A 25,844-nucleotide genomic window follows, 5' to 3' on the forward strand; every position below is an offset into this window, starting at 1 on the left:
ACTGTGAATGTGCTATTTCCAAGATAATGAAAAACTGGCAAAATCAGTGCTGAGGGCAACTGATGCTCCCTGCGACGCTAGACGAGATGCGACTTGTCTTGCCTTGCTATTAATAGCTTCACAAAGTTTGCGTCCCAAGTGACACCCTATTTGCTATATAGTGCACTGCTCTTGACCAGAGCCCTATGGGCATAGGGAATAGTGTGCCATTTGGGACACTTCACAGAGAGATAATTCCTGCCTTATGATCTCAGCGTGGTGAAGAAAAGACTCCCAGCCAAAGGCTCTGTCTCTGTGGGGCTTCCAGTTGTATAATTACACTGTAAAAATTATAACTTTATTTTAAGGTAACTTCCTGGCAGCCTGTCAGTTACTTTAGTTTAATGGTGTACCTTTTTATATGTACAAATTAAATGAAATGAAATGTTATTGGTCGCTTACACATATTCTGCAGATGTTATCACAGGTGTAGTGAAATGCTTATGTTTCGTATCTCCAACATTGCAGTAATACCTAACAATACAAAACAATACACGCAAATCCCCAAAATGTTAACAATGGAATTAAGAAATGTCAGAGTGCGGAATATAAAAATATTCAGTACCGGTCAAAAGTTTGGACACACCTACTCATTCAAGGGTTTTCTTTATTTTCACTATTTTCTACACTGTCAAATAATAGTGAAGACATCAAAACTATGAAATATATGGAATATGGAATCATGTAGTAACCAAAACATGTTCAACAAATCAAAATATATTTTATATTTGAGATTCTTAAAGTAGCCACCCTTTACCTAGATGACAGCTTTGCACACTCTTGGCATTCTCTCAACCAGCTTCATGAGGTAGTCACCTGGAATGCATTTCAATTAACAGGTGTGTGTCACGCCCTGACCTCAGATATCCCTGTTTTTCTATTTATTTTGGTTAGGTCATGGTGTGACTAGAGTGGGTACTCTAGTTTTGATCATCTAGGGTTTTTTGTATTTCTCTGATGGCCTGATTTGGTTCCAATCAGAGACAGCTGTTTATCGTTGTCTCTGATTGGGGATCATATTTAGGTAACCATTTTTCCTCTTTTGGGTTTGTGGGATCTTGTCTATGTTTAGTTGCCTGTCAGCACCATTTGTATAGCTTCATGTTTCGTTTGGTTGTTTGTTGTTTTGTTAGGGGAGTTTCAGTTTATTAAAATTATGTGGAACTCTACTCACGCTGCGCCTTGGCCTTACGACGAACGTGACAGAAGATCCCACCAACAAAGGCCCTGGAGGAGGAAGTATCCTGGACTTGGGAAGAGATCCTGGATGTGAAGGGATCCTGGACTTGGGAGGAAATCCTGGCAGGACAGGATCGCCTTCCTTGGCGGGAGTCGCCTAGGAGCATGAGAGGACAGCAATAACGTCGGGAAGGTAGGCCACAGAAACTACCAATATTTTTTTGGGGGGGGGCACATGGAGCAGACGGCAAAGTTGAGGGGTGAGTCAGAGACTCTCGATGAGTTATTGGACAAATTGGAGGAGAGTGAACGGAGGGGAGAGTTGGAGACCTTCGAGGAGTCGTTGAGCAAATTGGAAGTAGTATGCACAGCATTTGCCCTGAGGAGCATATTAGCTGTCCGATGCCACCTGTGCCAGTTCCTCGTACTCGTCCTGAAACGTGTGTTAAAGTTCCGGAACAATTGATGCCGGCTATACACACCAGGTCTCCAGTGTACCTCACAACCCAGTACGTCCTTTGCCAACTCCTCGCACTCTCCCTCAAGTGCTTTTCCAGTCAGGTGTGTCCTGTTCCTGCTCCTCGCACTCTCCCTCAAGTGCGTGTCCCCAGTCAGGTCCATCCTGTTCCTCTTCCCCACACTCGCCCTGAGGTGCGTGTTATCAGCCCGGTATCACCAGTGCCGGCACCACGCATCAGACCTCCAGTGCGCCTCCACAGTCCAGTACGTCCTGTGCCTCCTCTCCACAATCGCCCTGAGGTGTGTGTCATCAGCCCGGTGCCACCTGTACCGGTCCCATGCATCAGGTCTCCAGTGCGCCTCCACAGTCCAGTACGTCCTGTGCCTCTCCTCCGCACTCGCCCTGAGGTGCAAGTCATCAGCCCGGTGCCACCTGTACCGGTCCCACGCATCAGGTCTCCAGTGCGCCTCCACAGTCCAGTACGTCCTGTGCCTCTTCCTCTTCCTCGCCCTGAGATGCGTGTCACCAGCCCAGTACCACCAGTGGCGGAACCACACATCAGGCCTCCAGTGCGCCTCCACAGTCCAGAGCTTCCGGCGAGAGTTCCCAGTCCAGAGCTTCCAGAGACGTTTCACGGTCCGGAACCTCCAACGATGGTCCACAGTCCGGAACCTCCAACAATTATTACCTTATACACACAAGGATAAAAAATCCAGAAAATCACATTGTAGGATTTTTAATGAATTTCTTTGCAAATGATGGTGGAAAATAAGTATAAGGATGGCAGCGATTACAGCATTGAGTATTCTTGGGTATGAGCTTGGCACACCAGTATTTTGGGAGTTTCTTCCATTCTTCTCTGCAGATCCTCTCAAGCTCTGTCAGGTTGGATGGGGAGCGTTGCTCCACAGCTATTTTCAGGTGTCTCCAGAGATATTCGATCGGGTTCAAGTTCGGACTCTGGCTGGGCCACTCAAGGACACGAGACTTGTCCCGAAGCAAAGAAGGCTGTCGTGTGCCTTTTTCTGAGGAGGTGCTTCCGTCTGGCTACTCTACCATAAAGGCCTGATTGCTGGAGGGCTGCAAAGATGGTTGTCCTTCTGGAAGGTTCTCCCATCTCCACAAAGTTACTCTGCAGCTCTGTCAGAGTGACCATCGAGTTCTTTGTCACCTCCCTGACCAAGGCCCTTCTCCCCCGATTGCTCAGTTTGGCCAGGCGGCCAGTTCTAGGAAGAGTCTTGGTGGTTCCAAACTTCTTCCATTTAAGAATGGTGGAGTCCACTGTGTTCTTGGGGACCTTCAATGCTGCAGAATTTTTTTGGTACCCTTCCACAGATCTGTGCCTTGACACAATCCTATCTCGGAGCAACTTCTTTGACCTCATGGCTTGGTTTTTGCTCTGACATGCACTGACCTTATATAGACAGGTGTGTCCCTTTCCAAGTCCAATCAATTGATTTTACCACCAGTGGACTCCAATCAAGTTGTAGAAACATCTCAAGGATGGTCAATGGAAACAGGATGCACCCGAGCTCAATTTCGAGTCTCATAGCAAAGGGTTTGAATACTCATGGAAATAAGGTATTTCTGTATTTTTATACATTTGCAAAATTTTCTAAAAATCTGTTTTCGCTTTGTCATTATGGGGTATTGTGTGAAGATTATTGTGTTAAAAATATATATATATTTTTAGAATAACGCTATAACATAACAAAATGTGGAAAAATTTCAGGGGTCTGAATACTGTATTTTCCGAAGGCACTGGACATAGGGCAGCAGTCTCTGAGGTGAAGGGTTGAGTACCGTGTGGTAGACGGCTAGTAACAGTGACTGAAGTTCAGGGCAGGGTACTTGGCGAAGGCCGGCTAGTGGTGACTATTTAACAGTAATGGCCTGGAGATAAAAGCTGTTTTTCAGTACTTTGATCCCAGCTTTGTTGCATCTGTACTGTGTCAACTATCTAGATTGTGGCGGGGTGAAAAGGCTGTGTTTCGGATGGCTGAGGTCCTTGATGATATGCTTGGCATTCCTGTGACACCGGGTGTTATAGATGTCCTGGAGGGCATGCAGTGTGCCCCCAGTGATGCGTTGGGCTGACCAGGCGGTGATACAGCCCAACATAATGCTCTCAATGGTGCATATGTCGAAGTTTGTGATGGTCTTAGGGGCCAAGCCAAATTTCTTCAGCATCCTGAGGTTGATATACTGACGTTTTGCCTGTGTGATTGCCTTACGGAGGGCATAGCTGAATTGTTTGCACTTGTTCATGTTCCCAGTCACCTTGCCGTAGTTACATGTGATGGTTAGCACTTTCAGTTTTGGGTGAATGCTGTCATCTATCCACGGTTTCTAATTGTCACAATGGGAAAAAGATCCTCTATGCACTTCCTGATATACTCAGCCACCGAATCAATGTATGATGTGTCCGTGTGACCAAAATGTCCCAGTCCGTGTGATCAAAACAATCTTGAAGCATAGATTTCTGAATTTTCAGAGTCCTTACCAAGGGTAACACCACAGGTAACACCATGGCTAACACTACGGGCACTTACAGGTAACTGGGCTCTGGTCAAAAGTAGTGCAATATACTGGGAATAGAGTGCCATTTAGGACACACCCAGAGAGAGCTCTTCTCTCCCTTTCTGCTCAAACACCTGTCTCAGTGTCTCTGTAGGAGCCTGTAAATAAGCAATTACACACCGGAGAGAGGAGAGGGCTCTCCATATGTTCATGCATACACTCCTCATGACAAAGGAATAGCCCAGCGTTCTTTGCATTAGATTTTATTAGATAGTTTGGGGTTCTCAGTGCAAGTGCTTGTATTTTAGGGATTAACTGAAGGTGAGGGCACAGTATGGGGTTGCGTAGGAATAAACATTAAGTCTTCATAACTCTTAAGAAGGGTGTAAGTGGAAAGTAAACATGTTAAGTTTGGGTATATTTGGCTCTAGGCCTCATATCTCAGGCATAGGCAAAACAAAGCTGAATTTTATGGTGGGCTGGGACAACCTTTGCGTGCGTGTGTGTGGGCCCAAGACCTGAGGGTAAGGAGCACGGCTACAGGGGGTGGTTGGGAAGGACCTGAGGGTAAGGAGCATGGCTACAGGGGGTGGTTGGGAAGGACCTGAGGGTAAGGAGCATGGCTACAGGGGGTGGGTGGGAAGGACCTGAGGGTAAGGAGTACGGCTAGAGGGGGTGGGTGGGAAGGACCTGAGGGTAAGGAGCATGGCTAGAGGGGGTGGGTGGGAAGGACCTGAGGGTAAGGAGTACGGCTAGAGGGGGTGGGTGGGAAGGACCTGAGGGTAAGGACTACGGCTAGAGGGGGTGAGTGGGAAGGACCTGAGGGTAAGGAGTACGGCTAGAGGGGGTGGGTGGGAAGGACCTGAGGGTAAGGAGTACGGCTAGAGGGGGTGGGTGGGAAGGACCTGAGGGTAAGGAGTACGGCTAGAGGAGATGGGTTGGAAGGAGTAGTGTGTCATGGGTGCGGGGGACATGGACCTTCTGCTGTTTGTTCATTCAATCCCATTAAAGTGACATCCTTCTCTCTTCACTCCATCTGACTGAGACAGTGCTATGGGTGTGTTCGTTAGTGTGTCTGCAGCCTATGCATTTCCCACTGTATCTATGTTTCAATATAGATAAAGTCATTTTAGTAGTACCTCTGCTTCACAACAGAAACAAGTTCTTAGAGTTTGACATTGCATTGTTCACAATAAAGATACAGAATAATATTGGTCTCCGTGATCATGATGAGTGCCCTGTGTGGAAACCTCATTCCTCCTGCCACTCCTTATCATCAACATTTAGTAGTTGTATTTAACCTTCATTTAACTAGGCAAGTCAATTAAGAACAAATTCTTCATTTACAATGACAACCTACCCCGGCCAAACCCTCCCCTAACCACGCTGGGCCAATTGTGCACCGCCCTATGGGACTCCCGATCAAAGCCAGTTGTGATACAGCCCAGGATTGAACCAGGGTCTGTAAGGGAAATGCAGGATACCTAGTCAGTTGTACAACTGAATGCATTCAGCTGAAATGTGTCTTCTGCATTTAACCCAACCCCTCTGAATCAGAGAGGTGCAGGGGGCTGCCTTAATTGACATCCACATCTTCGGCGTTAACAGATTTATACCTTGTCAGCTCGGGGATTCGATCCAGCAACCGAAAGGTCCAACACTCCTACCCGCCAGGCTACCTGTTGCTACCTGCCGACGGTAGTGATGCCTCAAGCACTGAGATGCAGTGCCTTAGACCGCTGGGCCACTCGGAGCTTTTATGTTTTTTAATTATTAACATAAAAGTTAAACGATGTCTGATTCAATTTAACTCCAATCAATTTCAGTAGAAGACAGAACCAGCTGTGTGTGTGTCTGTGTGTGGCAATGTTGTGGAGAACAGAACTAGCTGTCGCCATTGGCGTCGGCTAATGGAGATGCTAATAAATAAATAAAAAATCTAAGAACAGACATCTCATTGGACCATATCACCAAATATAACCCAACAGAGTGCATAGCATATTCATCCTCTTTGTTTATTTGATTATTCTTTTGTCCAACATACAGCTAACAAACACAACGGCGAGGGCAACAAACAGATGATAAACCCAGCTAGGGCAGACGATGAGAATATATGATAATATCTTCTTTTTGTCCAATCACAGGGTCTACTGTCACAGTCTGCCCCTGACCCTCGCCGGGCGCTACAGGCATATGGACAGCTACATACATACATACATATACACACACACATACACACACACACACACACACAAATACATACATACATACATACATACATACATACTGTACATACATTGACCCTGAGGGAGTAAACACCACAGAACGGGGCCTCCCCATTCAAGTCAATGATGCCATAATGAGTGGACTGGCAGCCATTTTGAGTGTACCCATGAGTTTACCAATCATGTTGCTATGCTATTTCTATGGTAAACACAACAGGCCCATGGGTTTTAACACACATGTAGAACATCACACTCGGGAATGATATAAACTGTATGCATGGCTCTAGCCCGACTGCATCTGTCCCGGCCACTAGTGTCACTCAATACTGTTAGTTAATCTGTCCAGGCCTAAGAATAGGACGACACCAACAACAGTGACAGCACGATAAACCTCACTGCCTCTGTGAGTCTCTGAAGGTTGACAAGACCATGGTCAGGAGGGACAGTGGAGACAAGGGGACAATAGTTTCACATGGGGAGGATGGTGATGAGGACCATCTTTGGCTCCATTTCAATTATCCAAACTGGTATACTGCATAAAATGCAGCAATGTATTGGCCATATTCTAAATGACATGCTTGGAGCCCTTTTATGCATCTGGTTGTCTCAATTCAGTGGAAGAGTGTGGATATGTAATGGTGGAAAATTAAACAATCCTAATTGTAATAGACTGTGTATACTATCATCATTATTAGTTTCTTTGATATAGCCCTCCTCTAGGTCACCTCAGAGGCAGAGGCACATCATGATCACCATGTACATGGACACAGACACACACTTATGGCTATAACAGTGGCTGAGGTGCAGTACATAGAAATCCCTGCTGCAACATGGAGGGCGACTCAAATGGCACCCTATTCCCTATAGTCCACTACTTTTGACCAGGGCCCACAAAGTGCTCCGGTCAAAAGTAGTGCACTTAATTGGGAATAGGATGCCATTTAGGATGCAACCACTGTCTGTCAACATGATAATGGATGGCCTCAGTCCATTCCTCCCTGGTGTTTCTATGATGGCCAGAGGCCACATTCAACAGTGGTTGTTGACAACCTGGGCTAAACCAAATCCTCTTAGAAGTGGGTGGAGGGGACCCATCCCGATAGGCAGTGATGGTTATGGATCGGGCAGCTGGTTAGTGATGGCAGTGGGTTATTGCAACAGAGACAGAGAGTTCATTATCATTGTTCTTTTTACTAACTTCTTCTTCGTCAGTGTCCCGTCGTTGTTGTGTCCTGGCAGAAAATGCACTAGAGACACCGTGTGTGTTTGTTTGTTAGTTAAGGCTATTGATCATTTTCTGATGACCGGATTGGAGATGAGTGGTGACTGAGTGACACAAACATTGAGGATTAATAGTCTGATAGGTAAGAGTTCTGAGTTCTGTGTCCGCATCCCCGTTCCATCTTCTGACGATGAGTCACAAAATGGCAGCCATAGTGGACATGTCTCCTGGGAAGTCTCTCTCCTTTTGACCTAAGACAAACCAACACTGTCCTGTTCTAGCACAGAATTACCAACATGCTATGCTAGCTACCAATGGGGAAACACAACAAATAAACACACAAGGTCATGGGTTTTTAAGCAATGGATAAGTTGGGGGGGTTGAACAGCTAATGTGACCCGACAGCAGGACAGGTCATAGCTTGAAGGAGGGGGTTGCAACAATCAGCGTGGTCTCTCCTCAAGCAGACAGACATTTCTTTGTCTCATTTGTTTCAGCAGGCATGCGGTGGTGTAACTTCAGATAAAATATATAAACAAATATCTATATACACATAATTATAACAGTTAAAATTGAAAATCATTTCCCGTAAATGAAAAGTGATATGTAAACATGCACACATCTCACTGAGTCGCCTCAATCCAGGCTCCATAAAGACTAAAATGAGCCCCGATATCCAATGACCATTGGCCGACAACTCTATGTTATGATAGTAGAGGTGATGTGGTCATTGAAATGTTGCCTGTATGTACTGGTTAGAGGTGTTGCAGGGTCAGACAGACCCTGTGGTCCATAGAGATAAAGTCTACGTCTCAAATGGCACCCTGTTCCTATATAGTGCAATACTTTTGATAGGGTTCTGGTCCAAAGTAGTGCACTATATAAGGACTAGGGTGCCATTTGGGACTGTTTTACTTCTACTCCATGGTCATTGGACATGTGGCTCTGTTTTAGTGGGTCCTAGACATGATAGTCCCGGCTCAGTGTGGTTTTAAAGGGATTTAGGGCCGAAGACATCAAAGCCTCGCCCCGTAAGAGGAGCTCAGGGTCAGTCCTAATGGTACCCTATTCCCTATTCAGTGCACTACTTTTGACCAGAGCCCTATGGGGTCAATGAATGCGGCCTGCGAGGGAGATTGGCAGCGTGGACAATGGTGAAATGTCTTGTTTGGTAAGTCCTAGTAGTGGTTTGAAGTTGAACCTGAGCAAGTCATTGTAGCTGATGGTCATTGTTATGCCAAGGTAGGTGAAGGGGCCCTTGGTCATTTTAAAGGGAATTCCATCAAAATTGCGCTACATACTGTGTCATTCACTTGTTCAGGTTTGGCTTGTAACCAGAGATCTTGCCGAATTCATATCCCATGTATCTATAACCGTGAGGACTGTACTGTGAGGGTTCGAAATAAACAACAGAAGATCACCGGCATACAATGACAGTTTGTGATTCACGCCAGTCAAAAGTAGTGCACTGAATAGGGAATAGGGTGCCATTTGGGACAAACACTCAGTGTTGAATGCTGGCTCACTTCACTCTCACCCCCCTGTGCCATGCACCCTAACCCTTACATCCTACATAGGGCGGTGCACAATTGGTCCAGTGTTTGGCCGGGGTAGGCCGTCATTGTAAATAAGAATTTGTTTTTAACTGACTTGCCTAGTTTAAATAAAGGTTAAATAAAAAATAAAATAAAATAAATCCTAGGGTACGAGGGTGCTATGGTGCCAGAGAGGATGTTTTGTGTATCAGCCCCAGACTGAGTCATTGAAGTGACCCACTAAAGAACACTGATCTGTGCTCTTCTATAGTCTCAAACTCTACACTAATAATATATCATTAAAAAACACATTCATGTGCACCACACCTATTTCCACAATATACAAATACTGTGTCTGCACATATATAGTTGGCTACTATTGTTGGGACAGTACTATAAGGGTATATCGTAGTAGCTGCCACACTATCTCTGCCTCACTGTTTTCTTGCCTGTTCAGCTCTTGCCATTCGGTTTGATTTTAAGAGTCATTTTCAGTTCAGCACATTTGAATTGATAACATGTCTTCCTGTTGCCTGAATGGTACGGTCCAGCAACAAACATGAATGGAATTACACCCACCATTTTCAGTCAGGCCCCTGGGTTTTGCACTCTTGGACAGCGAGCTGATGTTTTCACACCGTAATTAGGAATAGTGCTTCACAGTGTAGATCCTCCTGAAATAGCAGGTTAAATTTAGGTCCAGTCCAAGCTATGGTAAATCAGACCCCTCAGGCCTGGGGGAGTCAGGCTGTTATTCTATCTCTAGCTAGCTGGATCCATTTCAATCTCTAACCCTCTAAAAGTGTCCTCTGGGACATCTGTTTCTGGGTGAGGCTTGTTGATTCAATCTAAAGCTGTCCTAACACATTACAGTAAGGACCTAACATACCCCCTTCAGTCTCCTCTCCCTCTACACTGGGCTCTGTTCCTAATGCTGTCCTACTGGGCTTTTCTGATCGGGACACAGGGCTTATCTCTGCTCTCAGTGATCTCTGTCTCTACAGTAATAGGGAAGTCAGGTCCTCTCTACCTTGTCTCCCCTCTACACTGAGTTCTGTTCCACGAATCCGTCTGGACAGACCAATGGCCCTGAGTAACTTAGTGAAGATGGTGAGATAAAAACACTTTGACTTCCCTTTCCCCCTGACGCCATTGATATTCTTCAAATTCTAGTCTAAACATGCTTGTTGTGGGCCAAGATGATGGGGGGAAAAAATCCCTACATGTTAGTTTGAGTTTCCCATGCTTCCCAGGCCACTGTTGCTGTGGATTCTGCCCTGCTGTCACCGTCAAGCATAAACAAAGCAGTCAATTATAGATGTCCTCTTTCTGTTTCATGTCTCAGGCAGTGTGCAGTGTTCTGGCGTCGTGGAAAGACACTGGAGTGAATACTCTACAAGCTCTGATTCATTATTCAACGGGTTCCTCAAAGAGAGGGGAACACACACACACACACACACACACACACACACACCTTACTTTCATCTGCTGTATCGATCATCCCATCCCTCACTCCTTCTCTTCTACTCTTTTCTTTCCTTCCTGTCTGTCTGTCTCCCCTTCTACCCCACTTCTGTTTCTCTCTCTCTCTTTATGTTTCTTTATCCCTCCATCTCTCTATCCCTCCCTTTGAGGATCATGGCAGTATCCCTAAATGAACCTATATGTTGGTTGGGACTGTGTTTTGCCAAGGCAGTGTGTCAGTACTGGTGGGTTTGGGCTGAAGCTGGGTCTGGAGCCTGGGTTAACTGAGCTAGTGGGCCAGTGGCAGGGTCAGAGTTCAAAGTTAACAGGAAGTTCTAGAAGCTAGAACATGGACACACAGGAAGTGGTCATTACACTGAGAAAAAGTTGGTTCATTCTGAAGTGGTGCCATAGGTCCAAGGGGCAATGTCTATTGAGTTGTTTTCCTCTTTTAAGAATATCCTCTCCTTCTCCAAATGATCCCCTCCACACCTCCTCTCCTCTACACCTCCTCTCCTCTCCCAAGGTCCAGTTCCTCCATGGGGAACAGTTCACCAGTCCAGTCATCAGTTGGTGTTGGAGGGGCCGAGGGGTTGTGTTTGTGTGAAGATGGGGGAGTTTGAAGTGTCCTCCTCACTCAGTCCCGACTCCTGCTGCGTCTCTTGAAGAAGAAGAAGGGGGTCTTCTGAGGAGGCCCCAGTAGCATGGGAACCTGGTTCTTATGTGTGATATTGATCTGGAAGGTGAGGAGGGACAAAATAAAAAGATATTCAGCAATGGAAGTTTGCTTTAGAATATCCATGTTTTATCATCAAAACCATCACATTTCAGCAAAATGCCTTCATCTGTAGGAGGACATGCCAAGTGTCCAGAAGTCTGCACTTTCTTTTCTACTTCTAAACACTTGACATATTTACCAGATACACAGTGTTATTTCACTGTCACTTCCTGCTTAAGAAATAGCAAGGTTTTAATGCTACCCAGCAGATTGAAGTGTCACTTTTCAGAGCAAGTATCTGACCTTGAAATCCAAATAACCAATAAAGGACAGTACACAGAACACAGTGCCTCAGCTCAGTCTCACCCCCCAGGTCCTACTGCGTATAGGAGGATGAGGCGCTGAGATTGAAAAGGCATAGGAAGCAGGAAGAGAGGAAGGTGGAGGTGTAGCGTGAGGTTAGTTTGTGTGGTGGGTCTCTCTCACCGTACATGGGGGCTGCATCCAAGGTTCCCCATCGATCTGCATGGGCAGCAGCCTGGACGTCCTGTGGAATGAGAGCGCAAGAGACACAGAGAGGAGAGAGAGAGAGAGAGAGGGGGGTACGGGATAGAGTATAGAGATAGAGTGTCAAGAATCAGATCACACACACCTCGGAGGTACAGATCACACACAGTCCATCCCATCCCTCCCAACCCAGGACCAGAGATTCCCATACACTCTGTCTGTCTCATCCCTCCCACCCCAGGACCAGAGATTCCCATACACACTGTCCATCCCATTCCAGGACCAGAGATTCCCATACACACTGTCCATCTCATCCCTCCCACCCCAGGACCAGAGATTCCCATACATACTGTCCATCTCACCCCTCCCACAGCAGGACCATAGCCATACACTGATGTCTTTGTTCCCACGAGTCCTGTTCCCAGACAGGCCCTCTCAGGACCCCAGTCTCTAAACTAACTCTCTCTTTCACACACACACACACACACACACACACACAAAGTTAGTTTAAGCCTTTCATGCATACCTCACCGGGAAACTCAGTATGGGAGAATGACTATGATGAATGCTCTTTTAATTCTGGTTTTGGAAAATATTAAGGGTAGGGTGAAACAAGTGAGGGGATAGCTTTGACTGCGTCCCCTGTAAACGGTACTGTAACTGGGCTTACTGTGGATGTTTAATGGAGCGAGTCTTGCTAGAGCAACAAAAACATGGGAACTAATTCCACTTTTCTAAAACAGATTGGTTGGTTGGCATATCCAAATTGGCCTTTGACTGTGCATTCAGACCTGTGAGAAAGCTAATTTGTCAGCCAATGATTGCCAGTCTATCTGTGGCTGTAATGAATGTCAGCTGGCCAAAGGTCTGGTTTACTGGACACAGTCAGGGGCTCATGGACTGAGGAAGAGAAGGGATCAGGAGACACCTCTGTCTACAGGACTCAACTCTGGTTTTGGTGACATAGACAGAAAGGAATGGGTGGTGGAGGGAGGGATGGTTGGATGAATGGTTGGAGGGATGGATGAAGGAATGAACGGAGGGACAGAAGGGATAGCAGTAAGGACCCTGACCTGATGGTAACGTTAGCACATTGGGCCAGTCTGCGACCTGCACTCTTCAGGCCTGAGTAGATCTTCCCCATCTCCATGGCGCCCTCCAGACCCACCACCTCTAGCAACTGGTCACTCAGGTCTTTAGAGAGAGAGAGAGAGAGAGAGCGAAAGTCATCAGTTAATACTGTCTCAGCAGAGAAAGAACATAGTAGAGCGCGGTGACGAGTTTTGAAGAGATTTAGTAGGGCGCTAGAACAGCTAAAGACAGGACACACCGTAGAACATTTTGATTGTGGCAATTATTTATATTCATCCTCTGGTTTAAAGAAAACACAGCGTTATATACCTTTGTTCCAAAACGTGAGATAGCCAAAGGATATTATGAATGCCTTTATAAAGCAAATAGCCAAGAAAGAAAATCTATGATCGAAGCAAAGTAAAGTTCTAAATGACCAGCCAATCAGAGCCATTTCAGCCACTGTTCTCCTACATATTATTTTGTTATTGGCTGTTCTTAAATGTAACATTTGCAGTTATTCACATGAGTTTGGATAAGCCAATTATTTACGCCGAATATCTCCACTACACTACTTTGATACGCATCAGTTTGGATTAAGAAATGAGTAAACACAATGCCGAATGGGGGGGGAGGAAAGCCAGTATACCTGCGTATACTCTTCACTACATCACTGTAAAGAACCCAGGAAATTGAATGTCCACATACAATTTAAATAGATTTTTCAACCATTCAGACATATCTTCTTCCTCCACTTTGTACCCTCCAAAATCTCTCTCTGTCTCTCTGTCTCTCTGTCTCTCTGTCTCTCTGTCTCTCTCTCTCTCTCTCTCTCTCTCTCTCTCTCTCTCTCTCTCTCTCTCTCTCTCTCTCTCTCTCTCTCTCTCTCTCTCTCTCTCTCTCTCTCTCTCTCTCTCTCTCTCTCTCTCTCTCTCTCTCTCTCTCTCTCTCTCTCTCTCTCTCTCTCTCTCTCTCTCTCTCTCTCTCTCTCTCGGAATGACGTAACAATGTACATATTTACTATATGAAAAAAATGTGTCAACGGGACAACAGTAACAACAATAAACAAGATCAAAATAACCATACATTGAACAATAACAATAAGCATACAATAGAGTACATGTTCCTCAACTTATGGCAGGCATCAATGTAGAGCGCTGCCAACCTACAGCTCTCTGCGTCCTCCCCCAACAGAACGGGTAGCTTACTCTCATCAGAGAGGTCTTTGAAACCTTGAATAAAGGTTTAAAATTTGGGGAAATGACTCTCTAATTGTTTTATATTTTTCACATTTTGTCAGGAAATGCATCTCTCTCTCTCTCTCTCTCTCATCCCCGGCTAATCAGGTATGTCAGTGGGAGCCGCTCTGAGGTGCTGCTCAGCTGGTTAAGAGGTAGGGACCACCTGGCATAATGGCTAAGGTGTTGACTTGACAGTTGCTAGACCCAGGTTTGAGTACTGGTGGGGCCACCCACTGATTCTCTACATTGGTGTAGGTGGGAAGGCGGAAATAACAAAAAACACACTACCCGGTACAAGAAAAGTGACATCCTTGATGTTCTGGGTCAATTTGATCTTGACCTTGGTCTATATAGCTTTTGAATGGTGTGTCCTAGAAACCAGCTGCGTTCTGCACAGGGATGGTGAAACCATGATGATCACATATATGATGTCCCTGTGAGGCTCAGAGGCTGAGCAACAATGATCTGAAGTCAATTTGACCCGCAATTTGACTCTTGATCTTTTCTAACTCTTAAACGGAATGTCCTAGAAACAAGCTGCTTTCTACACAGGAATGGTGTGACCATGCCAATCACTTAGCTATTAGATAAATAGGATTTCCTCATGATGCTCAGGGGCTGAGCAACACTGAACACTGGTCTGAAGTTGAGCTACAACTGAGTTTTGACAAATTTAAATTTACGACATTGGATCACAAACAATCGGACAGATATATTACTTTTTGGCTATCAACCCAGGGAAAAGAACAACTGAAAGGAGACATTCTCCTTTAATTACTGTGCTTTCTGTGTTTGTTGTACTAACTGTACCGGGTCAAACAGACCCGTAACATAACAGGTGTATAGCTGAATAGAACATAAAAGAAGGGAATTAAACAATGTTTTCATTTTGTGCTTCACGCTCGATGCTGTTAAAGTTTATACAGAGATAAGTTAGTCAGTGAGTCACTCAAACTCTAAGATTTTAGTTGACAATTTTACAGCAAATGTCAGATGAGTGATGGGGGAAACGTTCAAAGTCACTGAGGGTAATACACAGTAAGTGAATATACTGGCTCCACAGCCTGACACACTACATATGGGGAGAAAGCAAAAGAGCAGTAGAGTATCATTCAGATACGGTATACTGTACATACACAAAGTGCAAGCCTACAGTGAAATGTGATGCTTAATGCACTTCTGCTTCAACTTTAGTTTTGAGGGTGAGTCATCCTGAATACATATTGTGGATTCAGTTCTTTCTACACATCTAAAATGATGTGTGGGCTGAGACACAAGTATCTGACACAGAGAATAACTGATTGATTTGAGAATAGAGGTGCTGCCATAAGGACAAATGGGAACAAATAGCCCTGTAGCCACTACCCTTTCCCCCCTGTGCCGCTGTGCCCAGGATATATGCCCAGGACCACTGATCAGTCAAGAACACACAGTCCTTAATCAGCCAGATCAGGGGGAACCATCCTAAATCAATTGGAGCAGGGGAACCTATTCTAAATCTATCGCATCAGGGGGAACCATCCTAAACCAGTCAGAGAATAAGAAACCTTCCTAAATACAAAAAACCCCTCCCTCTGCCTGTTTCCCTGGTCCGTGGCTGTCATCTCAGCCCAGGGCATCCCAGCGGCGGTGGTACATTTGTCAGCCAGTGCCTCATCCTTCCACCCACCCAGGTGACTAGACTGGAGCACCACGGACGCGTCCTAACTAAACTCTCGGACTATATGGACAGCCCTCTCCTCTCTCCGGTGTGTAACTGCTTATTTAATGTCACGACTTCCGCCGAAGTTGGTCCCTCTCCTTGTCGAAGTCACCGACCTTCTAGCCATCGCTGATCCTCTTTTCATTTTCCTTTGGTTTTGTCTTCCATCACACCTGGTTCCAATCCCATCAATTACATGTTGTGTATTTAACCCTCTGTTTCCCCTCGTGTCCTGGTCGGTGATTCTGTAAGGGGTGCGTACTGGCGGCAGAGAAGTCAGACGCAGGAGAGCAAAAACTGTGTTTCCAAACGGCTCAGTTTAATAACAAAAAACCCACAGGAAAACAGAACAATCAAATAATGGGTCCATAACCCGACTCACACCAGGACAGACGAGCACAAGCACTACAATAAACAATCTCCAACAAGGACATGAGGGGGAACAGCGGGTTAAATACACAACATGTAATTGATGGGATTGGAACCAGGTGTGATGGAAGACAAAACCAAAGGAAAATGAGAAGAGGATCAGCGATGGCTAGAAGGTCGTTGACTTTGACCGCAGAACGCTGCCCGAACAAGGAGAGGGACCAACTTCGGCGGAAGTAGTGACATTTACAGGCTCCTACTGTGAGGGTGTTGGTGAATGGAGAAAGGTAGAGTCCGACAGTTTACTCAAAAATGAAGAATAATATTCCAACACGGAAAACACAAAAATCCAAAGCACAAGAACACGAACCCACATGACAACAATAACGCACAAAACAGAGAGGGAAGCCAGAGGGTTAAATAAGGAACATAATTCATGTAATAGAAATCAGGTGTGTATAATGAAGACAAAACCAAATAAAAATGAAACATGGATCGGTAGCGACTAGAAAGCCGGTGACGTCGACCGCCAAACGAACAAGGAGAGGGACCAACTTTGGAGGAAGTCGTGACACCTACAGAGACACAGAGACAGGTGTATGAGCAGAAAGGGAGAGAAGAGCTCTCTCTGGGTGTGTCCCAAATGGCACCCTATTCCCTATATAGTGCACTACTTTTGACCAGGACCCATAGGGAATAGTAGTGCACTACGTAGGGAATAGGGCCTCATAGGTATCCTCTGCCCCATAGGGATCCTCTGCCTCTAACAATATAGTTTTTCACATAAAGAATAATAGGATTGAGATCCATTAAGAGCAACCTGGGCATGAAGAGCCCTGGATTAGTGGCGACTAGTGACACTATAACACCATGACTAGTGACACTATAACACTGTGACAAGTGGCACTATAACACCGTGACTAATGACACTATGATTCATTGTGAGATTGGGCTCATAGTAATGGCTGAAATGGAATAAATCAAATCAAACTGTATTTGTCACACGCACCGAGTACAAGTGTAGACCTTAACATGAAATGCTTGTTTACAAGCCCTTAACCAACAGTGTAGACCTTAACATGAAATGCTTGTTTACAAGCCCTTAACCAACAGTGCAGTTCAAGAAGAGTTAAGAAAATATTTATCAAGTAGACTAAAGTAAAACAGGGGGTACCGGTACCGAGTCAGTGTGCGGGGGTACAGGTTAGAGGTAATTTGTACATGTAGGTAGGGGTGAAACGACTATGCATAGATAATAAACTGCGAGTAGCAGCAGAGTACAGAGCAAACGGAGGGGGGGGGTCAATGTAATAGTCCGGTGGCCAGTTGATTAATTGTTCAGCAGTCTTATGGATTGGGGGTAGAAGCTGTTAAGGAGCCTTTTGGTCTTAGACTTGGTGCTTGCCATGTAGTAGCAGAGAAAACAGTCTATGACTAGGGTGACTGGAGTTTCTGACAATTTTATGGGCTTTCCTCTGACCCCGCTTATTATATAGGTCCTGGATGGCTGGAAGCTTGGCCCCAGTGATGTACTGGGCTGTACGCACTACCCTCTGTAGCGCCTTATGGTCAGATGCTGAGCAGTTGCCATACCAGGCGGTGATGACACTGGTCAGGATACTATCGATGGTGTAGCTGTTAAACTTTTGGAGGATCTGGGGACCCATGCCAAATCTTTTCAGTCTCCTGAGGGGGAAAAGGTTTTGTTGTGCCCTCTTCACGACTGTCTTGGTGTGTTTGGACCATGATAGTTCATTGATGATGTGGACACCAAGGAACATGAAACTCTCAACCTGCTCCACTACAGCCCCGTCAATGTTAATAGGGGCCTGTTCGGCCCGCCTTTTCCTGTAGTCCACGATCAGCTCCTTTGTCTTGCTCACATTGAGGGAGAGGTTGTTGTCCTGGCAACCACACTGCCTGTTCTCTGACCTCCTCCCTATAGGCTGTCTCATCGTTGTCGGTGATCAGGCCTACCACTTAATGATGGTGAAGGAGTCGTGGGTGAACAGGGAGTACAGGAGGGGACTAAGTACACACCCCTGAGGGGTCCCAGTGTTGAGGATCAGGGTAGCTGATTGAGAATCAGTGTGGTTTCATTCCATTCCATTAAATCCATTCCAGCCATTATTATGGGCCGTCCTCCCCTCACCACCCTCCTGTGATTCAACCTACTATAACTTTCTCTATACAGATTATCTGGATATAAATGTCCTAATCATGAATATGATGTCTTTTGAGACGAATTGCAATGTTTGAAAATGTTATACAAATGTAATACATATTGATATGTATTATGTAACTTTATGTATTATGTAACTTTAGACCACAGCTCCCTATAGTCCCTGAGAAATGTATGACAGAAAGAGAAAGATAGAGAGAGAGAGATGTCCACCCAGTATCACTAACAGTAGAGCAGATCAGCCTCTTACATAACACAGACACCCAGTGCATTGTGGGATGGATGGCGGGTAGCTGGCCAAACTGGATTGGCTCTCCTGCCGTGCCATGGGCTGTCACACAAACACGACGGGTATAGCAGTCATACAAAATAATGTTTGATGTTTGTAGTCAGTCCGTGGCAACCAGTCCTGCTATTCTCCCATACCAGTTCAATAGTTTTCTAAATGAATTTTTTTGATACACAACTGCTTTGATAGTACTGCCCCCTACAGTAGCCCTACCTGCAGTATGTGTTCCAATAATTACCCTGTTTATGTATTTATAATCCAGGGTGTGTTTCCTTCCTCCATCCCCTAGCTCCTGACACAGTCCGACAGTCCGACTGGAGTGGAAACTGGAATGGAGCCCGGAGAGGAGGCCGGAATGGAGGCCATAGAGGAGGCCAGAGAGGAGATCGGAGTGGAGACCCGGAGAGGAGGCCAGAGTGGAGGCCATGGTGGAGTTCAGAGTGGAGGCCGGAGAGGAGGCCAGAGAGGAGATCGGAGTGGAGACCCGGAGTGGAGGCTGGAGAGGAGGTCAGAGTGCAGGCCGTAGAGGAGGCCAGAGAGGAGATCGGAGTGGAGACCCGGAGAGGAGGCCAGAGTGGAGGCCGGAGAGGAGGCCGGAGAGGAGGCCAGAGAGGAGATCGGAGTGGAGGCCCGGAGTGGAGGCCAGAGTGGAGGCCGGAGAGGAGGACGTGGTGGAGATCAGAGTGGAGGCCGGAGAGGAGACCAGAGTGGAGGCCAGAATGGAGGCCGGAGAGGAGGCCGGAGAGGAGGCCAGAGTGGAGGCCATGGTGGAGTTCAGAGTGGAGGCCGGAGAGGAGGCCAGAGAGGAGATCGGAGTGGAGACCCGGACAGGAGGCCAGAGTGGAGGCCAGAGAGGAGGCCGTGGTGGAGATCAGAGTGGAGGCCGGAGAGGAGGCCAGAGTGGAGGCCAGAATGGAGGCCGGAGAGGCCAGAGTGGAGGCTGGAGAGGAGGCCGGAGAGGAGGCTGGAGAGGAGGCCAGAGTGGAGGCCGTAGAGGAGGCCAGAGAGGAGATCGGAGTGGAGACCCGGAGAGGGTGCCAGAGTGGAGGCCGGAGAGGAGGCCGTGGTGGAGATCAGAGTGGAGGCCGGAGAGGAGGCCAGAATGGAGGCCGGAGAGGAGGCCGGAGTGGACACCGGAGTGGAGACCGGAGGGGAAGCCGGAGAGGAGGCTGGAGTGGAGTCCGGAGATGAGGCCCAAGTGGAGTCCGGAGTGGAGTCCGGAGAGGAGGTCGGAGTAAGGACAGCTGGTTAAGAGGAACTAGACGACACTGTGTAACTGTTACTGCAGTAAAGGGAAGGTGAGTGGATGGTAAAGGTGTGTGAGCGGGTGTGGCCTGCTTGGCCCACTGACAGTGTACAGAGGAATGCTACCATGGAGACAGATACATAATGATTATTAACTCCTCTCTGTCCTTTCTCACATACAGTATATTTAGACAGTTTGTGTTCCCGTAACACATGCTTTTTAACATAAGAATATTCACACTCTCTAACGCTTTATGCAGAGCTTGTCAAAATGCTCAGAATTTTTGTTCTTATGCTATTCAGAAACAACACTTTCATTTCTCATGACAGTTCTCATGGGAAAAAAACCTGGTTGACCGTCCAACTCTTCGGATATAAGGGACACTTACAAAGTTTCTCATATTCTCCTATAGGAAAGATTGGCTTATTGAACCAGACGTTCTTGACAGTTGAAAGTATGTGCCAGGATGCCATAGCTCTTCCCACAATCCTCGCTGGGTGACTGATTTTATTATAGTTTAGTCTATTTCTGTCATCGCAAACAACACAGGGGGAAATAAAAAATAAACCATTCTGTTTTAGCTGTGTGAGAGTAAAAACAATGACCTGTTCCTGGATGGCAGTGCCCTGAAATAGCCCACACTACGGCCAGGGTGTGACTCTAACCAGAATGTGTTAAGGGGGAGGGAGGGCGGAGAGGACTCCTGAAGGGAGAGGTTGTTGGAACCTGGCCCGGCTTTAACCTGCAATGGTACAGCTCTACAACACACACACACAGACAGAGAGAGAGGGCGATAGCTATATATATATATATATATATATATATATATATATATATATATATATATATATATATATATATATATATAGAGAGAGAGAGAGAGAGAGAGAGAGAGAGAGAGAGAGAGAGAGAGAGAGAGAGAGAGAGAGAGAGAGAGAGAGAGAGAGAGAGAGAGAGAGAGAGAGAGAGAGAGAGAGAGAGAGAGAGAGAGAGAGAGAGAGAGAGAGAGAGAGAGAGAGAGAGAGAGAGAGAGAGAGAGAGAGAGAGAGAGAGAGAGAGAGAGAGAGAGAGAGATGGATGCTTTCTACCCCTTTCTACCCCTGTCTTTCTACCCCTGTCCTAAAGGAACCTTCAGTACCTCCCCTCCTCTGACCATTATCAATTTCCTCGTCATCAACAGCAGTAGCAGTAACTAACCCCTGACTACAGACTGAGACAGTATTTTACATTGTCATCACTATCCTTCCTTGCTTTGTTACTCGAGCTGGCTTGACTCTTAGAAAAAAAGGTGTTATCTAGAACAAGAAAGAATGGTCCACCACCCAAAGGACATTCAGCCAACTTGACACAACTGAGTCAACACGGGCCAGCGTCCCTGTGGAATGCTTTCAACACCTTGTAGAGTCCATGCCCCAACGAACTGAGGCTGTTCTGAGGGCAAAAGTGGGTGCAACTCAATATGAGGAAGGTGTTCCTAATGTGTTGTACACTCAGTGTAGTTTACTTAACTGGAGTTACTTTGAAACATCCAAACTACTTTTTGAAAAATGATCCAAATCACAAATGTCATAGATTACAAATTGAATGAACAGATCACTCTGGAGTGATGATGTGTAATTTAGATTATTGATAGGGCAAAATGTAGATTTCCGCCTGACTGGACATACCCAAACTTAACTCATTTTCATGAAATGGCCATAAACAATAACTGGTAATGTTGCATCGTTTTAGAAAGTTCTGGAACTCACATTTCTGGTAATTTAAAAAAATAAAAAATTGCTGAGGTGTTCTCACTTTTGAGGACACAAGGTCAAGTACAGTGTACAAATATTATGTAAATATGACAAATAATATAGAATTTTGTGAGTTATTCAACAAAAGTGGGGCAATAGGGATTGATATGACTGAAATGCTTTCTGAATATAGCGATAATCAAATTATAAATGACTTGCTATAACATTTCACATCTAATAACTGTAAAATAAATATTATCATACTTGTGACAGTACTATATCAACACTATTTCATTTAACTGACGACAGAAACGCCATTCAAATACAGTATGTTCAAACTTGTGACAACTTCAGCTTTAAGCTTGAAATTATTTAGCCTTTTTGTGATCAAGAAAAAGTTGTCTTCTTTCAATTCTATGACATTATTTAGAATATCACAGTGAGATGAAACCACAACGGCTGGACTCACTAGACTGTCACCGTTCATATGACGTCACTCACTCAGAGGAAGAGGAAATAGATTATTTGTCTGGATGGACCAGAAAATGTGACACATCATTCTCTCTCTGCTGAGAAAGTGGCAACAGAGAGCAGACAGATGGGTATTTGTGGCATTATAAGGCACGGGACCTTACGGTATTTTACACACACACACACACACACACACACACACACACACACACACACACACACACACACACACACACACACACACACACTGACATTCATGCAAAATAAATTCAAACGCAGTGCTGCAGAGTAAATCGCAATAACCATAAATTGCATATACCCAGAAAACATTGAAAATGCAAAACTCCCCACACCCACATCCTCACACACACAAACAGACGCTCATGCAAAACAATTAGGCATAAACACACAAGGCTGTGAGCGTGAAGCAAATAGCAAGCAAGGCAGATCCTTTAAAGGTACATCATGACTGGACAGCGTAAAAGCACTGTTAATTAATGTGCCAGAGGCAAACAAACACTGCTTGACATTTAATGATATTGATCTTTCAGAGACCAGAAAAGGGCCAAGGATGCCAGATGGTGGTTAGGTTAGTATAAGGAGCCATGGCTGTGTTCACTGTTGCAGTGTTCAGGAGTCAAAAATGCAGGTGGGACATCACCAATGATAAGATGTTATGGATGAAATACAACTCCAATGACATACTTCACAAGCCACAACACAAACAAGGCAACAGTGAACATGTCGCCTCACCTTGGACCAATTGAGACATCTAACACATTTCAGTTAATTACTATAAGCCCCTGCCTTGGGCCATTCAGTGTAGTTTTGTAACTGACGGACCTCTATGGCAAGTTTTGTGAAAATTGGGTCAGTGCTGTGTGATTAACGTACAGACATTAGGACAGAGACAGATCCAGTCCCCTCCCCAATTTCATCGTGGGGGACAATAAAATACACAAGAATGGAGCTATATTTATTTATATGTATTTAACCTTCATTTAACGAGGCAAGTCAGTTAAGAACAAATTCTTATTTACAATGATGGCCTCCCCCGGCCACACCCTAACAGAGAGTAGCAGATCAATGTGCAGGGGTATGTGGTATATGAGGTAGGTATGTACATTAAAGAAGAGTAAAATGACTAGGCATCAGGATAGATAATAATGAGGTATTTGAGGTAGATGGGTACATGAAGGCAGGGGAAAGTGACTAGGCATCAGGATATATAATAACAAGGTATTTGAGGTAGATGGGTACATGAAGGCAGGGTAAAGTGACTAGGCATCAGGATAGATAATAATGAGGTATTTGAGGTAGGTATGTACATGAAGGCAGGGTAAAGTGACTAGGCATCAGGATAGATAATAACAAGGTATTTGAGGTAGATATGTACATGAAGGCAGGGTAAAGTGACTAGACATCAGGATAGATAATAACAAGGTATTTTAGGTAGATATGTACATGAAGGCAGGGTAAAGTGACTAGGCATCAGGATAGATAATAATGAAGTATTTGAGGTAGATATGTACATGAAGGCAGGGTAAAGTGACTAGGCATCAGGATAGATAATAACAAGGTATTTGAGGTAGATATGTACATGAAGGCAGGGTAAAGTGACTAGGCATCAGGATAGATAATAACAAGGTATTTGAGGTAGATATGTACATGAAGGCAGGGTAAAGTGACTAGGCATCAGGATAGATAATAATAACGTATTTGAGGTAGACATGTACATGAAGGCAGGGTAAAGTGACTAGACATCAGGATAGATAATAATAAGGTATTTGAGGTAGATATGTACATGAAGGCAGGGTAAAGTGACTAGGCATCAAGATAGACAATAATAACGTATTTGAGGTAGGTATGTACATGAAGGCAGGGTAAAGTGACTAGGCATCAGGATAGATAATAATAACGTATTTGAGGTAGGTATGTGACTAACGTACGTAACGAACAAACTTACAGACGGACAGAGGCAGATCCACAGTCCCCTTCCCAATTTCATCGTGGGGGACAACTATCTGAGAAGGAAATGTTGTGCGGAAATGTCTTCACGTCAATTACCAAAGTTGCACACCATAGTCCCCACAACAACAACAAAAGCTACTGTGCTCACGGTCCCTATGGCATTGTGTGAGATACATTCATATACACTGTTTATGTGAGTGTGTCTGCATGCACCTGAGAAGGGACAGGGGGGACAGGGTTGTCACTCAGTACCCTCTTGAGCATATGTGTGTACATGTGTGTCAGTGGTGGGCGGTGCCGTTTAAGGCGAGGGAATATTAGGACCTTCTTTGATGAGCATGGTCTTGTTTCTATATAACAGCATATTGGATGACTGTCATTCATATTCCACTGACCCAGCTTAATGGAACATCGAAAAGTTTAGGCTTCCAAATTATACTCGAATCTTCCCTCTACCCATCCTGAGGTTGCTAGAACCTAGCCTATGAATGAAAGTTTACAAGGTACTGTAGGTGCACAGGTCGAGAGAATTTTGGGGTAATCAAGGTAACAGTGACACATTCAATACCGCCTTGCACACTCTTGCCTGCATCTAGCTGATGTAGGGTGTAAGCATTAGTCCAACAGTTGCAATATAGGTATGTTTATCCCTGTTTTGCTCCTTTTGCTTCCGTTTAAGAAACTTTTTTCAACAGAATCAGCGGAATCAATACACCCCTGACAACACACAAACAGTTCACTTTCATAGCAGCCACATAAAAACAGCATGACCACTTTGCTCGCTGTATATTTAATTGAATTCCTTCAACCTTCAACTCTTCCTCTCACCTTTTCCATTCGCTTGTGGACTTCAGTGCACAAACATCAGCTGTCTGTGACCAGGCGAAAAAACCTTTCCAAGCCAAACTTTCACATCAGGACCGCTAACCGCTACACACAGCCTACATGTTGTCTTACGTCATAGTCAACATGGCTAGTAAAACTAACTCGTTAGTAAACCCGCTACAATCATGCAGTGCAGCGTACAGTCAGAAAGCAGTTTAGCAGTTACACTGGTGGGTCCCGGTGTCAGAAATGAATTGACTGGGTGGACAACATATCAGTTCATGCTGCAAGTGTTTTGATAGGTTGGAGGACGTCCTCTGAAAGTTGTCATAATTACTGTGTAAGTCAATGGAAGAGGGTGAGAACTATGAGCCTCCTATGTCAATGTAGCCAGAGGACAGAAGCTAGCTGTGTGTTTTAAACAATTATTTGGTGACGTGAATATATTTAGTACAGTTTTATCTAAAAAGGAGAACTTTTTAAACGTTTCACTATTTTGACTTTTATGAAATTAACTGAGGAGGATGGTCCTCCCCTTCCTCTTCTGAGGAGCCTCCACTGATGTGTATGTGTGTGTGTGTTTGTGGATAAATATATCCTATCCTCTGTTTTCTCAGGCTATAAATACTACAGGCAGCATATGGACAGAATGTCCTCTTGTTGGAGAACCTTTGGACTAGAAGATGTTAGAACAAGTTGCTGTGCCAGGACAGGGGCTGGGCGTTGGCCTCAGACAGGACAGACAGTGTTGATGGTTGGTGAAGCGGTCTGGTGAGGGGCTGGGTGGGAGGTTGACAACGTCAGAGTGTACAGTACTATACAGTATGTTACAATACGGTAGTGCTGAAGGGCAGAGAACAGCGAAGGCTGCCTGG

At 45.3% G+C, this 25,844-nt stretch overlaps 1 protein-coding gene across 4 annotated transcripts in view; it reads right to left on the minus strand.

Moving 5' to 3' along the window:
* Window positions 1–6,192: 6,192 nt before the first annotated feature.
* The window catches only part of LOC110502101 (diacylglycerol kinase beta), a 140,634-nt gene continuing 120,982 nt past the window's right edge, over window positions 6,193–25,844 (minus strand). For all 4 annotated transcript variants that reach the window (XR_016490636.1, XR_016490637.1, XM_090216108.1 and 1 more), the window contains 3 exons: window positions 12,943–13,063; window positions 11,849–11,909; window positions 6,193–11,380 (listed from right to left, as the gene is read on the minus strand). Coding sequence is in view for 2 of the 4 variants with exons in the window: in XM_090216108.1 (XP_090072234.1) it covers window positions 11,282–11,380; window positions 11,849–11,909; window positions 12,943–13,063 (281 nt within the window). In the remaining 2 variants the exon portion in view is untranslated. The remainder of the gene's footprint in view (window positions 11,381–11,848; window positions 11,910–12,942; window positions 13,064–25,844) is intronic.

This window comes from Oncorhynchus mykiss, chromosome 22 (assembly GCF_057628025.1).
Source record: "Oncorhynchus mykiss isolate SJ-2025 chromosome 22, ASM5762802v1, whole genome shotgun sequence".
Classification (NCBI taxonomy): Eukaryota; Metazoa; Chordata; class Actinopteri; order Salmoniformes; family Salmonidae; genus Oncorhynchus; species Oncorhynchus mykiss.